The following is an 18,580-nucleotide window of genomic DNA, read 5'->3' on the forward strand; positions in this document are numbered from 1 at the left end:
CAATTCTAGTTCTGAATTTGGCTGTTCATGTAATATAACCCTTCAACACTGAATTTCAGAAGTCCTCCATTTATAAATCAATTACCTTTCAAACATTTCTTCCTAAGTGATTTTTTAAACCTGGGCCATCACTGAAAAGGGGAAGTGGACACAAAGCTACATGCCTAACCAACAAGCTATTTGCAATTGATACCTGCAGGGAAAGGGAAAATCATTTTCTCCAGTGGATTGCATTGGGTATTTCAGGGCAGGCCCCATGCCCAGGTATAGTTAACCAATGGAGAATGTACACCACATTTTTAAAGGCTTTTTATTTATCTTTTTGTGTGCTTATTTGTTTTGATTTTCATTTTTGTCTTGTTTTGGTGAGAGAAAGAGAGAGAGAAAGAATAGGGAGATGGAAAGGATCTGAAAAGAGTTGAGAAAGGGGAAAACATGATCAAAATACAGTGTTTTTAAAATAATAAAAATAACATATATATTTATATTAAAATATATAAGTAAAAATAAATGTATGATGGATGTGTATTCCATCCCAGAAACATTAAATACACATGAAGATCTTCAATATTGAGCCTGTACTTCTACATCATTGTTCTTTGTACACAAGATGCTTCTCTTTGGAGAATGGGAAATGGCATTCTTAGTGTCGGATTTGTTGGAGAAACTTTGCATGAAAAATGTTTTACAAATAATTTGAGAAGGTCCAAAGAGTCTTTGGTTCTGATTTTTAAAGTGTAATTAATTCCTTAATTCTGAACCCTGCTTTTTATGAGAAAAATCTATCTCCTCTTCTTGGGCTTCTTAAATGCCATACATCTTCTTAGTACTCTGGCAAGTATAAAATGCACCTTTAATACTTGAACTAGACCTTGTTTCTGAACTCAGAGAAAAACATGTATTTCTATTGGTTGCTCCAATAGTTTTACATAATACAAAATATGTTAGCATTATTTACACATTTAATTCTCATTGTACTTTTTCAAAATGTGACTATTTTACATAGGAAGAATTACATCTTGAAATATTATTCTTTAGTTAAATTTTATTAAGTAGGTAAATAAAGTTGTGGAATTTTTTTTTTTTTTTTTTGGTTTTTTCGAGACAGGGTTTCTCTGTGTAGCTTTGCGCCTTTCCTGGAACTCACTTGGTAGCCCAGGCTGGCCTTGAACTCACAGAGATCTGCCTGGCTCTGCCTCCCGAGTGCTGAAGTTGTGGAATTTTTAACTAAAACACTGCTTTGGTTGAACTGGCAGATTTCCCAATTTTTGTAATGTTCTGGTATCACAACTATAAACTTTAATCATCTATACATCAGTAGGATATTCTAGTGCTTTCATCTCTGGCAGCTACCAAATTCTTCAGATTTTTTTGGAGTTGCCAACCTCAGCCTCTGTTCACAGTTCACCATTTAAGTTCAAATGCTCAGTACTAAACTGTACATAAATTGTCTCATGCAACAGTATATTTTCATGTCTGCTCATTATCACATTATTGAATTATTTTGCTTTGAAAATTTTTCTCTCTCTGATAAGAGGCTCAGATCGGAATGCTGCTACATCCCATGCAGATAAGCATGCTGTCAATGATATTGGCAGAATAAGGTCATTTTACAAAACCATGATCTAATCTTAGATTAACAGAGGAATGAATCTTCAAGTACACGTTAATTTACTAGATCCTACATAGTTCATCCCCAATCCAAAGGAAGGTCTCTAGATCTAGAGACATCCTGATAAGAAGCAAAGATATGTAAATCCTGCATAACAGTTCAGTCTCTGGATTTGAAGAGTCAGGTAAGAATAATTTCTATGGTTTGTTTGCTGTCCACTTGTTAAATCTCATATTACTTACGTATTGAAATGTTCAGAGAAGATCAGATTGGTAGAGGTACCAGTGAGTGTTGTCAGCCCACCAATGGTTGAAGAGTAAGCAATAGATAAGCACATGAGTTTACACATCATGTGGTCCTTCTTTGACCGATATTTTGCTCCTGTAACTGAGTTCTGTTAATAAAAAATACATTATGAGAACAGTCTATTTGCAGTCATAACTACATTTCTTATATAATGAATGTGTTCCAACTCTCCTGTTTCATATACATGATGGTGTTTGAAGATGGAATCTTTGGTAGCTAATTAGAGTTAATGTCATGAAGTGAGATCAAAGCCCCTTTAAAAGGAGACATTAAGATTTCTCTCCACCAAGTGGAAATGCAGGGGGGTGGCCATGTTTGTGCCCAGGAAACAGCCTTCACCATACCCCTAACCCTGCCAGACTTGAATCCTAGACTTAAGTGTGACAAGTGGGGCATTGTGGAATTTTGTTATAGTAGCCTGGGCTAACTAATAACATAATACTTTCTTGTCTATAGAAATGTAACAATAAAATAAACACTTAAGTAAGACATTGAAATATTTCCCAAACATAATTTTAGTCATTCTTTAATACTTCTTTCCTGTCTCTGAGCCAATTCTTCCTTCATCTCTTCCCTCTCATCATAACTTCTAAAGATTTCTATCACTTCCTGCTGTTATTGATGGTACATGGCCAGCAAGTTCCTCAACATCTTTGGGAGCATTTTCCTTCCTTGGTCCTTTGATGGTTGATGTTCCTAAGACATCTCTCTAGAAAACAAATGTTTTCATCTTCATGACCCTTAGTATTGAGAGATGGAATCATACTCTCACATTCTCTCTCTCTCTCTCTCTCTCTCTCTCTCTCTCTCTCTCTCTCTCTCTCTCTCACACACACACACGCACACGCACACGCACACGCACACGCACACGCACACACACACACACACACACACTGACTCTCTCTCTGGATCATGTAAACTGGATATTCCATTTTTCTCTACTTTTGACCATGATATTCTGAAGTGTCGTTTAGTGCTTTCATGTAATGCTTCTGTCTTGCTTGGTCTCTCCATTTTGCCTAAAACATATGCCCTAGTTACATTTCTGGTTTTGTGAGAAAATATCCTAACAAAAATGGAGGCAGTGAAAGGGTTGACTCAGCTCACAATTCTAGGTTACGGTCCAGCATGGTAGGGAAGTCACAGGGCAGAAGCTAGTCACATCCAACTTGTTTATGCTCAACATCACTTTCCCACACTGTACAGTTCAGGATTCCCTGAACCACATAATATCCATGAAAGTTTTCTATCATAGTGAACTGGGAAATATTATACCAAATTGCTCATGAAGATATAAGACACAGAGATGTCAAATGAATTATCCAGTGTTGGTGACTAAAAGTGGCAAACCTGGACAATGACACTGTTGTCGTGCTTTAAAGCCCAGAGCTGCAGCCCTTGCTCTGTGTGAATTGTCTTCCTTAAAGTATTCTCTTCCTCTGCTCACTTAATTCCATTTATCTCTTTTTACTTAAAGTGCCATGGACGTGTTTAGATCCCTCCATATCCAAAGCCATCATGTCATCTTGGTCGAAGTCAATATTATCTCTAGCCTGTGTTGATCTAGTAATATCTTTGAGACTCCATGGATCAACCTTTGATGGTTTCACACTTGTTCTATATGCTCCAGTCTTCAAATAAATCTAAGAAGTATATTAGCACTTGATACCTTTTATCATGCTGTATTCACATGTATTTTAACATGTAAGGGTATCTTTAATTCTGTAGTGTATGGGACACATTGTAAATAGTCAAGAATTGCTATAAGGATATCCATTGGTTATCTTGGTAACCAAGAACACATTTTAAAAATACACATAGCCATGCCATGATAGTGCTATAAAGACTATTGGGGACTAGACATTATTTGTAACCTGGATCGCATTTCTTTTTGATACGTGCCCAGAAGTAGTATTGGTGGATCATAGGTTAGTTCTACAGTTCATTTTGTAAATAACCTTTATAGTATTTTATATAATGGCTGCAACAACGTATGCTCCCACCCACCAAGCACAACAGGGTGCATTGGTATTCCATGCAGATAAGCATGCTGTCTGCAATATTGGCAAGGTAAGGCCTTTTCACAAAATCATGATAAGGAAAAAAATGACTGCTCTCTAAAAGTCATCATGGATGTGAAAATGTCATGTTGCACGGCAGGGTCGGGCACTATGGACTATAATTTAGCTTATACTTTTTAATTAATTTAAAGGTCAGCCCCCATAGGTATCTACTCCTCACCCAAAAGAAAGAAATTTATAAAGACTCCATTTGCCTTATATTTTCTACATGGAAATGATTTGTATTTTCTATGTTTTTTTTTCTATTTAAAAGTTACCCAAAAGGGTATTAAAATATGGCAAATTTCATTAAAAATTTCATGAATGAACCTAAGTAAAACTTGGAACATAGCTTACACATTAAATATTTTTACTACAGAAAAAGACATCCAACAACCCAAGAAGTGATATATAATTTGGACATTATTAAACTGTAGATGTAGGTTTTTGAAAATGTAGTTTATGTATTGTTCCCCATCGACACTAAAGCTTACAGTTTTAAAAACAAATAAAAAATATAGAATTTATATGAAAGATGAACTACAAATATTTGCATAAAGAGACATAATGATTAAAATGTACTGGAAGATTTGTAATAAAAATAACTTCATACTGAGATGCCAGAGTCTTTTTCTACATAAAGAATGTAAAAACAGCATTAATTCCAGTGTGAGCACATAAACTGATATTTGTGTAGATATGATAGATTTAGATAGACAGAAAAGTTTAAGGTTAATTCAAATTCCACAATAAGTAGATCTATACATTAATTGATCACACCAATCAAATGTTTCATAGAATATTTTTGGTGTAGAATGTGAGATGCATATTTTTCACATCCTGTGACCATGATCCTCATAATTGAGATTTATTGTCATTTTTTTTGGTGGGCATGGGAGGCTGAGGTTAAGTAGTTATGCTGAAGCAAGGAGAGCCAATTGCTAATACAGAAATTATGAATAGAAAGAAAGTTTCACAGCAATAAATCTTTGGTGTCCTATTAAGACAATAGTTTGAATCTTGAATGAAGTGTTTGACACCAGAGCAAGAAGAAGCTGGATTAGATCACTTGAAACAGACAGTAAGACCCTGCCCAGAAGGATACACATGTTTGTAAATATGGAATGAGAAAATCATCACTCTGTGGCTTCATAGTGGAGGATTCTGGTAACTGTTGAGTATATGTTTGTTTTATACTGAGTCAGGCATTGGGGGAGGAGAATACGAACATGAGCATTTCAAAGAAAAGAAGGATTTAAATTAAATGGGAAGCATCTACAAGTATGAGGTACAAGTGGCCAGGAAGACTCTTATCCCAGGGTGGCCAGATGATTCTTGTGCCATGAGTGTGTTATGAATGGGAGAGTGCTTATGTCATAAGGTAAAGACTTCTGTGACATTACATAGACAGGTTGATGTGTATCATCAAACACATAAGTATATCCACATGTGCATCGGTGACTAGAAACAATGCTAAAAGGATATGACAAAATATTAATAATGATATTTCTTGATAATGTAATTATAGTATCTGCTGCCTTGATATATTTTGTACCTTCTGTAATTATAAGAATAATTTACATGTGTTTTTTAACATGTAAAAGGGTTATAGACTACTAGAGCAGACAAGTATTTATATTTGATGTGGAACAAACATCAGCTTTTTCAGGCAATAAAATAAGCTTTAAGTGTGACAATCACTCACCACAGATCTGAAACCACAGCTCCTTTATCATAGTTCCTTTTTACTACCTTCTCTTACAATGTTTTTTTTTGTGTGTGTAAGGTTTTAAACCTACTTCTAAGAATTTGACCCAATTCTAATACTTGACATACAGTAGTGTCATACACACTGAAATATGACATCTAAGAACTTGCTAGTGTTTTTCCAGATCTTCTGAGTAACTGAAATAGTTTCAATTCGATCATGACCAAATGCAGAAATCTGTGACATGATCAAAGACAAGTCAGACAGGAGCCTCAGGCCTGGGTGTTACTTTGTGACGCCTCCTGGTGGTAATGATGGTAGATGTCAGAGGCAAGATGCACCTTTCCAACTCTGAATGTTGAAATTGTAGGTATGAATTACCAACAGCCAGCCACACAAGTCAGTTCACTGGAATGAACTGAATATGTTATGAACACATCTAGGCTTCTGTTTATATTTTATCATTATAAAAGGATGATTATGGAGCCTATTAGTTCTTGCCAAGCAGTTTCAGCTTGCCAACAGCTAGCTTGTAACCTTGCAGGTCTTTTTGTGTAAATGTGCATTCACCTTAGAGTTCACTTACTGTCAATTCTTTTTGTACTAGAGTGAACCTAGAACCTTGAGTGTGCATCTGCACCCTTTTTACTTCTCTACTTAGAAAAAAAGGTCACACTAAGGTGCTCAGGATGGCCTTAAAGTCACTCTGTAGCCCACCAAGGCAGCCCTTGAACTGGAAATTCTCCTGCATCATTCTCCCAAGTAGACATGCCTGCACTACTCAGGCCATATCTTGGTTTCTCAGATGCAGGCATTGCAATTCAATTTTTGTTTTGTTTTGTTTTTTGAGACAGGTTTTCTCCATGTGGTTTTGGTGCCTGTCCTGGATCTCGCTCTGTAGACCAGACTGGGCTCAAACTCACAGAGATCCACCTGGCTCTGCCTCCCAAGTGCTGGGAATAAAGGTGTGCGCCACTACTGCCCGGCTTGCAATTCAATTTTTATACACCATGTAAGCAACATTTAACACTTTTCCCATAGCTTCCTTCCCTAACACACTTAGACTTTGTACACTTCCATGGTCCTAACATTATAACAACATAATTTGTCTTAGAGTAGAATTCAGTGTTTCAGCGAATAGGAAAATAGCTGAATAAGAGTAGATACATGGATAGATAGAAGCAGACAAAGGAGTTTATATAGTGATATATAAGACTCACTTGCTCAGGATTTTGTGGACAAGCCACTCAATTCTAAATATTCCCTTCTATAAATTTCCTCCCATTACAATCAAATGCTAGGCTACTTTAAACACATCAAATGCTCTCCATTTCCATTGTCTAGGTATCATATCTGCCAGGACATTTTCATCTGGTTATTTTCCCTTAGAATTACCAAAGTTAACTAGATAACTCCTACTTCATTGTTCTTTTTGTTGGGCATTGGTACTGATCGGAAGTAAGCATTAGTTGGAATTTTGAAGGCCCTATTTGGTTTTCTACTGTCTGAATATTCTGTGTAAATAGAGAGGAATATTTAGCTATCCATATATTTTTAAGTCTTTTAAAAGGAATCAGTCCCCAGTTCCTCTGCTTTTCTGAAAGCTGAAAGCTTGTGGAGTCCTCTTCTTACCCATGGTATTCCGAGCTCTCAGATTTCAAATGAGATCTGCCCTGTGAGAGCTGCCTCTGGGCTACCATCAGTGGGATTTTAATGATTTTAATGAACTTCCAGCATGGAAGTTCTCTTGAATTTCTCAGAGTTCTTCCTCCCTTTGTTCTCTACCCTTCTCTACCCTTTTCCTGAGCCTCCCATTGCTTTCCTGTTCTTGTTTCCTCATATTTCATCATCTGAATTTTCCCTTTACAGTATGCTCTGAAATCTTCATTTTTTATTTATACTTTATACATTTATCTGCACTGTATATTTCTATATTTTATATTCGTGTCTCTTCTTTCTCTTCTCCAGAATGCTGTTTATATCTTATAAATGCAATTTTTTCCTTTGCCTCTCTAAACATATTAATGATGTTTTCCTTTCTCATATTTTCCTCTCCTTGCACTGACTGTTTCCTGCACATAGCTGATTTCTTTGTTTGTTTGGAACTTCTTCTTCATGCCTCAGGCTTTCTTCAGACATCTAGGAATTTGGGGTTGCCTGCTCATATTTAAAGCAGTGAAACACTGCTCAGAAGCTCGGCATGTGTGCTTTGGGGCTCGCTCTTGGCTGTGAGCTTCACTGGCAGGCTTTTCCTCAGAAAATTCTAATGTCAGGATGCTGATGTTTATTCTGTTGTGCTGATTGCGTTCCCCAGGGAAGACCTTACTGGACTGCTGTCTGTTGACATCTGGAGAGCGTTAGAGTAAGACTTTGGCTCCAGCAGAATAGAAAGCAGGCCTCAACTGCCTGCTCTTCTGGAGGTCATTGGAACTGCAGGTTCCCCGTACCCAGGGCATGAGCTTTTACTTAGCGGCCTTGGCATGAGTTTTCGCTTGGTGGCCTTAGTCTCATTGTGATCTCTCCCTTGACTTGGAACCATCTCTGATTCTCTTTATTCTCTGTGCTGCCATATCCAATGACCACATTTCTCCTTGATGGAGGAACAGCATCTTTGTGGATTTGAGGAAGACATTTGGAGACTTAATGGCTTCAGAAGCAAAGTTTGTCAACCCTCTCCCCTTTCAACCTAAATACTTTGATGTATGCACTGTTTAAATTGACCTACTGGCTTTCTTCAGTACTGATTTTCAATTCCATGCCCACAGATAGCCAAGTCTTTCCCACCCATTCACTGGCATTCTAGCTTCTGGAATAATTTTGCTGTTATCCCTTATCTTTATAATTACAAAATCTACTTGTTCTTATTTTAATGGAGATTCGGATAGAGTTGAGGTAAACTGAACTGTTTAACATGTCATTTCAATGAAGCTCTGATGCATATATTTCTATTAAAACAACAACAAAAATATAATGTAGGCCTGTAATGCTATCTACCTAGAAAGATGAAACAGGAAGGTCTCTGTTATACAGAGTGAGTTCAAGGACAGCTATCTACCTAGCAGGCCGAGGCAGACAAGTCTTTGATTACATAATGAATTCAAGAACAATCTGGGCAATTTAGTGAGACCTTGTCTGGAAATAAGAGAAAAAATTAGGCTGGAGATACAGTTCAGTGGTAGAGTGTGTGCTTACTATATGCACTCCCTTGGGGCAATCCCTTAGTTGCAGTTGTTTTAATGAATTACTCTTTACTAATAATGAATGAACAGATTAACTTTGGTGCCTTAATGTTCCATATGCCAGCAGATGATATAACTAATGAAGTGGGGGTAGAGTGAAAGTTCAAAGGCACAGAAGAATGAAAACATCAGGCCTCATTTTGTTTGCACATCGAGTTTCCATGTGCTCAGTTCAATGAATATCAGATACTGTTATTTAGTTTTAATTAAGCTTGACTTTCCATAATGTTCATATAGCTTGAAATAATTTCTGTAAGGAAATGGTTTCTGCAAAGAAGTCACAGCATGTAGCTAATAAGCAAGTGAGCAGGATGAAAGGTAAGAGAGGATTCTTTCCCCAAGTTCGGAATGGACACTTCATGAAAATCTAGTCAGTGGTACTTGAGGTTTCAGTAAAACTGAAATGATCGAAAATAGTCTTTGGAATAGGGTTTCCATCCTTTGAAGCTACTAAAGGACTATGCTTCACATCGTGAATGGGAATACCAGTTTATGAAGCAATGGGGAGATGCACAGAACAGTTTTTAAAATTTAGCATTCAGGGCATGGAGGCTCTTCAGTGTGAAAAGATGCTGCTTTTCAGCAATTCTTTTAAAACCATGATTTTTCACAATACAATATTTACTTACAAACTTTTATTAAGTTAAATGCTAACTATTTAGAAGCTTTCTTTGCAATTTTGTAGCTAAGAGAAAAATATATGTGGTATTAGATAAAAGATATTCTTTCTGTAGTGGTAAAATGCCTGAAATAATATATAGATAATAGCATATTATTTATTTAGTATCATAGCAAATCAAACTTGTTTAACAATTTTAAATTAAAAACATTAGACGTCATTTTGAAAAATATCTCACTGAACTGTATGAAAGAAGAAATCTGTATTAACCATAAAGTAAAGTGTAAGGGAGCAACTTGTCTGACTTTATTCAAGAGATTTCATTTATCTTGTTACAAAGGGAATTTGGAATGGAAGATAATGCCCAAGGCCAGCTGTGTGCAGGGATGAGTATAGGAAAACATTTGTAATGCCTATAACCTCTGTAAAGAGAAGGAAATGGCAAGTTAAGCTATAGAAAACTATAAACTATCCTGAAATTTCCTATCATATGTACATCAAAGCATAAATTGTCATCACTTGTAAGTTAAGGGAAATGTGGTACTATAATTGAAAACTCCTGTCGGCAGCTGCAACCCTGAACTCAGATTTTTTTCCTGTGGAGATTTCAAGGAAAATTAGCATTTCAACATTTGGAAGCATGAAACATGTAAGAAAATTGGGCAGCAGCATGAGAAGAACCAGAAAACAAAAATGGTCAGAAAGTGACCAACAGAGGGACCAGAAACTAAAGTTTTTAAATATAGGATACAAGTAAGATCCTTAATCACTAATGACTTTTTAGATAGCTTTGAAATATTAGTACAGAAAATGAGGTTATAAAATATATTTAAAAACTTAATGACTAGGTCCATCAAATGGAATAGAAATAGCTTAAAGAAGAATTGCTGAACTGTAGTAGGATTTACCTAAATTATTTGTAAATAACCCACAAGTCCACAAAGAAAAAAAACAAAAGAGAACATTAGGAAACAAGGTTACTGCGAGTGTTTAATCGGAGGTTGGCCTGACTAGGGTGAGGCCAGTGAACATGGATGGTCGACTGTTTTTGTAAGAGACAGCTCAGACACAGGAAGCATATATTCATATAAATATCAAATGATGTTCTAAAGACACACACATTCATTCTCTCTCTCTGTCTGTCTCTGTCTCTGTCTCTCTGTCTCTGTCTCTGTCTCTCTCTCTCTCTCTCTCTCTCTCTCTCACACACACACACACACACACACACACACACACACACACACACACACCTCTAAAGTAACCAATGACAAAAGACTGCCTAAAAGTAATGATAATTTGACTGATAGCTAGCTGACGTCTTACAGAATTGTCAAAAGGCAATAGAATTTTAAAGTGTGGGAATAATTACTAAAATATATTTCAAGTAGCTTTCTTTTAAACAAAAAAAGTAGAAATTCAGCACTAAAAAACCCTCTTCTGAAGTATAATCTAGTTCTAAACTTGGCTAACTTTGTAAGACCAATAAAATAGACCTCAAAGAAAAACTAAGGCTTAAAAGCACAAGGGAAATAGATTAGAAATGACAAAAGATACACATGTAAATAGTGTAGAAAATAAATGACATTATGAATAACTTCACATTTGCATTTATTTGTAGTAAACTATAGCTAATTAAACGTGAAATAGAAAAATCTGAATAGTCCTAGCCCCAGGGCAATATATGAATCCATTTGCCAAATGAAACAAAACAAACAAATAAAAAAAACCCAAAAAGAATCCATTTGCCTTCTTCTTCTTTCTTGTCCCTGCTAGCGACAGTACGGAACAGAGGGAGACAGGAGGCCTATAACAGACGGAAAGCTTCGGTGCTGAGGATGGTGCAGGAAAAGCAAAAAGTGGACGTGGAGCCACCACTGCAGCCCATTTCAGTCTTCTTGAAACCCTTTGTATTTTGGATATTTGTTATAGCGTTCAAACCTTTACCCTTACTAGTACATGTGGGAAAACCGAGAAGAGCACACAATTTTGGACTACAGCTGTCTTCGCGAAGGCATAGGGGTGACTGTGTAAAGAAGACACAGAACCAGAAAAGGGTCCACAGAAACTTCTAAAATTCTTAATCACTATTTCTAAATCTGGAATGTAATATGTGTCATTTAATTTATTTTATTGACCTTTAAAAGGTTCCATTACTTTAAAAGATATCTATAAGTTGTGAAACATTTTACTCAAAATACATTTAATAAAAGAAAACAAATTGAGAACGAAGTAAACTCAGGCCTGGTTTAGGCAGATGAGCAGTCTCTCTTTGCTCCTGTTCTCAAGGAACAGTTCTTAAGTGAATGATTCCCTGTGCAGGACTTCTTATGAGTTAAATTAACCTGCAAATTCTTTCAATAGGGCTGTGCTTATGTTCTCTGATCAATAATATTTTTTGCAATTCATAAAACGAAAAGTTTTAGAAAAAATATATAATCAACAATAATTTAACAAGAAAATGTTTTATTGAAACACAGTGAAGTATAGCCACCAAAGGATTTGGAACTTTGAATTTGGTTGAGATTTTAAAAATATCTAAAGTGAGTTCATAGATGGTGGATGCAATTCCTAAAGAGTCATGGTTATTCCCTGTGTCCATGCTCACCTCCTCTGTTAATATTGTCTCTTGGCCATGAGATTTTCAAAGTAAAGGGCGATATCTAAGTTGAATCAAATGAGAACAGAGCAGGACTTGACTAGTACAACAATTAACCTGGTGACTGAATTTCATCCAGTCAAGGGATTGCGAAGAGTAATGAAGAAGAAGCTTATGTCTACTCAGCAACTGTAATTTAACTTAAAGTACCAATTTTATAGTTAGTCTAGGGCCAGGTGTTCTAAATTGCTCTTGCCTTGCTTTGCAGAAATAATGTGTTTCTTTCCTAATGTTAAGAACTGTGTTTATTACTATGCTTACCGACTCTGAAATTCTTGGCAAGTATTAAGACGTGTTGCCTTCTATAATTTAATTTTCAGCCATAAGGATTTTCACCCCCAGACCAAACAACACCAAATTAAAAGCTTGATGCAATTTGTTCAATGATATTTTTCTCTTAATTTTTTTTTTACCTTTGAGGAACAACAAGTTATATTGAATGAATGAAAAAAATTATCTCAAATTTTTCATAAAACATACTGATTTTCCAATTTTGTTCATCCAAAGCTGCCTGAAGGTTTAGAGGTGAAGAGAATATAAAACTCTGAGCTGTCTCTTTGAATAATGCTAATGCTTGCAGTAGAGGCAAAAGAACCAGTGGCTTCTTCCTTTGGTGACTATGATTTCATTTTTGGAAGCCTATAACTCGTTTCTCATGAAAGTCCTATAAGGGATGTTTGGTCTTCTAGCTGTCATATGGAACCTGAGAAATATCACCCCCCATGTATTCCAGTGTTCTTTGGGATCGCCATTTCTTTTTTTTTTTTTTGGTTTTTTTTCGAGACAGGGTTTCTCTGTGTAGCTTTGCACCTTTCCTGGAACTCGCTTTGGAGACCAGGCTGGCCTCGAACTCACAAAGATCCGCCTGCCTCTGCCTCCCGAGTGCTGGGATTAAAGGCGTGCGCCACCACCGCCCGGCCATTTCTTTTTCCAGCTCCTTTCTCTAAAAATATGACAGGTGTGTTTAGAGAGCAGTGTGGAATTCGCGGGCCAGCCACTTTCCTTCTAGGCATCAGTAGGACACCTGTTAATGCTTAGACCTTGCCTTCTAGTGAGAGGAGTACCTGGTAGGAGAAAAATTCTCCCTTCTTATGTATGCAGCATAGGAAAGTGCCCCTTAGATTAGAGCACTATTAAATCGGCTCCTGAAACCCAAGGGACAACTGAATATCGATCACCCTCAATTCCAGCTCATTGTAATCACCATCTCCAGTAATAAATACATCTTTTATGGCTTGTAGATAAAATGCAATGTCAAACTATACTAGGTTTATTTTAATCAAGAAGAATGCAAACAAAACATTATGAACTCAAATATGCCTTATATTTCATAACTAGATAAATTAGGAATAAATTCTTTAATATAATCCGTCAGTGTTAAATTGCCTAATGTAAACCCGATGAAGAACAGCTGCAGTTCTTTATAATTGCTACATAAACCATATGACCTGTTTATTCTTAAAAAGAGAGAAATATTTGTTGAATCAAAAAAAACTTACATTTGTAGGTTTTATTTTTTAGTGCCCATAGAGACCAGGAAACAAGGGAGGACTAATGGGGGGACGGTGAAGAAAGATTTTTTTTAAGGGTAGGAACAGAGGAGCACATGTGGTATGAAGGCAGAAAGTGGAAAAATTGGGAGGTTGTGGATAAACTGGAGAGGGCGTGGGAGGGGTAAGGCAGACAAGGGGGTGGGAAAGGGAAAACTAACATTAAGGAGTTTTGAAAGAGTCTGTGTGTGTGTATGTGTGTGTGTGTGTGTTTGTAAATGGGCACTGGAGAGAGAGCTTAGCAATTAAGAACACACATTGCTCTTGCATACGACCCAAGTTTCTTCCCTAACACCAGCATCAGGCAGCATGTATCTGCCTGTAACTGTAACTCCAGGGGATCTGACACAATATCCTGGTATCCTCAGGCCCCTGAACTCATGTGTGCATATCCACATATAGAATACAGAAACACACATATACATAATTAAACATAATAGAAATAAGTCTTAAAAAAGATTTTAGAGTTCTCCTACACAGGGAGATGATGCTCTCCAAGATACAATAGGTTATCAAACAAAGAACCCAGTGCCATGTGTGGCTCCCTTTGATTTGTTGGTCAGAAACATGTCATAGACCTCCAAAGCAATTCACTCTATAGTCATTGCTCCTGGTTACTCAGCAGAACTTGAAGGTAAGACCCTATTTCTGAAGATACCACACAGTTGGGGCACAGAACATGGAGAAACCAAGCTGATAATGACCTAGAAGCTTCCTCCCTGCTGGCTAATTGTCATGATGGTAAAAGGTGCTATTCAGGCTGGTGGGGGAGAAAAATCATAAAGTCTTACCCAGCTGTGAACTTTGTGAGCTATAGTAATGACCAAGTTTGACAAGGTATGCTTACTGGATTAAGAGTGGGGTGTATAGTATGGGGATAGCTAACCTCTTTCTGGTTGAATTTAAAGCTCACTTCATAAAACAGAACTGATGCATGGTACTCCAAACCAGCCTGGCTGGGCAGTCTGTAAGGAAGGGACCTACTATTATTATTTTGCTAAATAGACATAGTACCAATCTACCTTCTAAATACCCATAAAGGAGTGCACTTCCCAGCCCTCATTAAAGAAGCCCTCCCATCCCCAGTGGACCATGGTTAATACAGAGACTCACAACTGGTCAAAGGGCGAGAGCGTAAGTGACTGTGAAGTGCTTATCTCTAAATGTGACATCTCTATCTCACGCTCTTTTCCAAAGTCTCAGTGAATATCAAGGAAGAGTCAGAGGTTAGGGAGAACTATTGCACACTGTTTTCTGGATGTAAACAGAGCAAAGAACTGTGGGACTCACAATAGCTGTAGCTGCTTATGTAAGATCAATAAAAGATCAAGCCAGTAAATGTTCCAGAATGGATGGGGGAGGGGCTCATCAGGCCAACCACCATCTGAGGAACTCTTGGCAGCTGATAGCTGCTGGAAAGGGAGAATTTTCTTCTGTGTAGCTCCAGCTCCACTGGATGGTCCTACACTCATGCTTATAGGCAGCACTAATTTGATTCAATTGTTTATTTTTAAAAGGTGGGGGTATGAAATTGGTTAAGAGACATGGTTGGACTGAGAGTTGGGAGGAATAAGGGGGAAGTGGCAGTCAATATGATCAAAATAGTTTACATAAATGTATGAAAGACAGAATCTCAGGTGTTGGAGGTCTGATAGAGGAAATAAATTCATAAGTCAAAGAAAATGTTAAATCTAACCGATTCTTAACACAAAACATCCAGGAAATTTGGCACACCATGAAAAGACCAAACCTAAGAATAATTAAGGATAGAAGAAAGAGAAGAATTGCAGCTCAAAGGCACAGAAAATATATTCAACAAAATCATAGAAGAAAACTTTGCTAACCTAAAGAAGGACATGCCTATGACAGTACAAGAACCTTACAGAACATTAAATAGACTGGACCAAAAAAAAAGTCCCCTCACCACATAATAATCAAAACACTAAACATACAGAATAAAGAAAGAATATTAAGAGCTGCAAAGGAAAAGGGCTAAGTCACATATAAAGGCAGACCTATCAGAATTACATCTGACTTCTCAATGGAGACTACGAAAGCCAGAAGGTCCTGGACAGACGATCTGTAGACACTAAGAGACCACGATGCCAGCCCAGACTGCTATACCCAGCAAGACTTTCAATCACCATAGATGGAGAAAATAAGATATCCCATGACAAACCAGATTTAAACAATACTTATCCACAAATCCAGCCCTATTGAAAACTAGAAGGAAAGTTCCAACCCAAGGAAGTTAGCTGCACCCACAAAAATACAGGCAATAGATAATCTCACACCAGTAAACCCCAAAGAAGGGAAACACACACACTACCACCACCAACAAAACCAAAAAATAATAGGAATTAACAATCACTAGTCATTAATATTTCTTAACATCAATGGACTCAATTAACCTATAAGACACAGGCTAGCAGAATGGGTATGAAAACAGGATCCATCCTTCTACTGCATACAAGAAACACACCTCAACTTCAAAGACTTACATTACTTCAGAGTAAAGGGTTGGGAAAAGATTTTCCAATCAAATGGATCTAAGAAAGAGGCTGGCTATTATAATATTGAACAAAATAGGCTTCAAACTATACTTAACAAAGAGATGGAGAAGGACATTTCATACTCATTACAGGAAAAAATCCATCAAAATGAAGTCTCAATCCTGAACATTTATGCCACAAATACAAGGACACCCACATTTGTAAAAGAAATACTACTAAAGCTTAAATCACAAATCAAACCCCACACACTAATAGTAGGAGACTTAAACATCCCACTCTCACCAATGGCCAAGTCTGCCAGACAGAAACTTAACAGAGAAATAAGGGAGCTAACAAATGTTATGACTCAAATGGACTTAACAGACATCTATAGAACATTTCACCCAAACACAAAAGAATACATCTTCTTCTTAGCACCTCGTGGAACCTTCTCTGAAATTGACTATATACTCAGTCACAAAGCAAATCTCAACAGATACAAAACAATTGGAATAACCTCCTGTATCTTATCGGATCGCCATAGCTTAAAGTTAGAATTCACCAACAACACAAATTACAGAAAGCCTACAAACTCATGGAAACTGAACAATGCACAACTCAATCACCACTGGGTCAAGGAAGTAATAAAGAACGAAATTAAAGACTTCCTAGAATTCAATGAAAGTGAATCCACAACATATCCACACTTATGGGAAATGATGAAAGCAGTGCTAAGAGGAAAATTTATAGCACTAAATGTCCACATAAAGAAGTTGGAGAAATCTCACACTAGTGACTTAATAGCACACCTGAAAGCTCTAGAACAAAAAGAAGCAAACTCACCCAGGAGGAATCAATGCCAGGAAATAATCAAATTGAAGGCCGAAATCCATGAAATGGAAACAAAGAAAACAATACAATGAATCAATGAATCAAAGAGTTGGTTCTTTGAGAAAATCAACAAGATAGACAAACCCTAATCCAAACTAACCAAAAGGCAGAGAGAGAATATCCAAATTAACAAAATCAGAAATGAAAAGGGAGACATAACAACAGACACTGAGGAAATCCAGAGAATCATTAGGTCATACTTCAAAAACCTGTACTCTACAAAATTGGAAAACCTAAAAGAAACAGACAATTTTATGGATAGGTACCACATACCAAATTAAATCAAGACCAGATAAACAATTTAAATAAACCTATAACCCCTAAAGAAATAGAAACAGTCATTAAAAGTCTCCCAACCAAAAAAAGCCCAGGGCCAGATGGTTCCAGTGCAGAATTCTACCAGAATTTCAAAGAAGTGCTAATACCAATACTCCTCAAATTGTTCCACAAAATAGAAACAGAAGGAACACTGAACATCTCAAAGAATAAATAAAAATATATTCTATATATACAAAGTAACATTTGCTCTCTTTTTCTAAAAGCCCATTCTACAGCAAAAAGAAAAAAGAAATTATTTCCATTATAGTTGAATTTTAAAGTATTAGGGTCTGAGGAGACCATAGAATCAGCACTTAAAGTTTTGTTTCTCTCTCCCAAACTTAGATATCAGTCTTTATTGTTTAAAATATGCTTCCAACTACCTCACTTTTCTCCATGGGAAAGGTTTTCCTCCCCCTATGCTCTCTATCCCAATGTTCTGTATTCCAGGCTACCCTCACTTAGTTTAGAACAGTGGAGACATTTTCAATAAATTTGTCATTCCCAGGGTCTGATGAATCAAAAAACAGTAGGGTCCATACCCCCTTGCCTTTCACAATATTACCAGAAAATTCATCCCAAAGCAGAATTTGCCATACTGCCTACTAGCTTTGAGGCTTCTTCTCACAGAGAATCCAGCAACTCCATTACAGGCTCAAAGAACTGCCCCCATCATTTCACTCATCTCTAGCATCTGTCCTGCAGAGATGTCCAGAAGACTGTGAGTTTTGCTGAGTTGAGCTTTTAATGAATATGCTCTCTGATTAGAGTGTCTTTCCTATTTTCATGCTTTGAATTCACTTATTCCTGAATTGGGGAGTATTTAATACCTACTGTGTTGCAGGTTGTGAGATATTCTGGGGTCAAAATTAGAATAAAGTAGACCTGTCCTTAAACACAAGGAATTGGCACTTTTCTCATGCAGACTGTCATCTCCCCAGACTCAAGCATCTTTATCTCCTACTCCTTCTCCATGACATGCCCATATTAAACTAATTGTGCCTCTTTTTGGAAGGCAAATTTTGTTGTAGCTTTTTTGTGTGTCTGTTTGTTGTTTTACATTCGCCAGATTCTGCAATGCTTATAATAAAGAGCAGTCTGTTTTCAACAACTGTCCCTAGAAGGCCCA

The 18,580-nt window shown here is 36.9% G+C and overlaps 1 protein-coding gene across 1 annotated transcript in view; it reads right to left on the minus strand.

Annotated features, from left to right (window-relative positions):
* The window catches only part of Slc13a1 (solute carrier family 13 member 1), an 86,079-nt gene that overhangs the window by 34,045 nt on the left and 33,454 nt on the right, over window positions 1-18,580 (minus strand). Inside the window, exon 7 of the mRNA XM_052720468.1 lies at window positions 1,855-2,006. Coding sequence (XP_052576428.1) covers window positions 1,855-2,006 — 152 coding nt within the window. The remainder of the gene's footprint in view (window positions 1-1,854; window positions 2,007-18,580) is intronic.

The sequence above is a fragment of the Peromyscus californicus genome, unplaced genomic scaffold (genome assembly GCF_007827085.1).
Source record: "Peromyscus californicus insignis strain IS unplaced genomic scaffold, ASM782708v3 Scaffold_6__1_contigs__length_162567912, whole genome shotgun sequence".
NCBI lineage: Eukaryota > Metazoa > Chordata > Mammalia > Rodentia > Cricetidae > Peromyscus > Peromyscus californicus.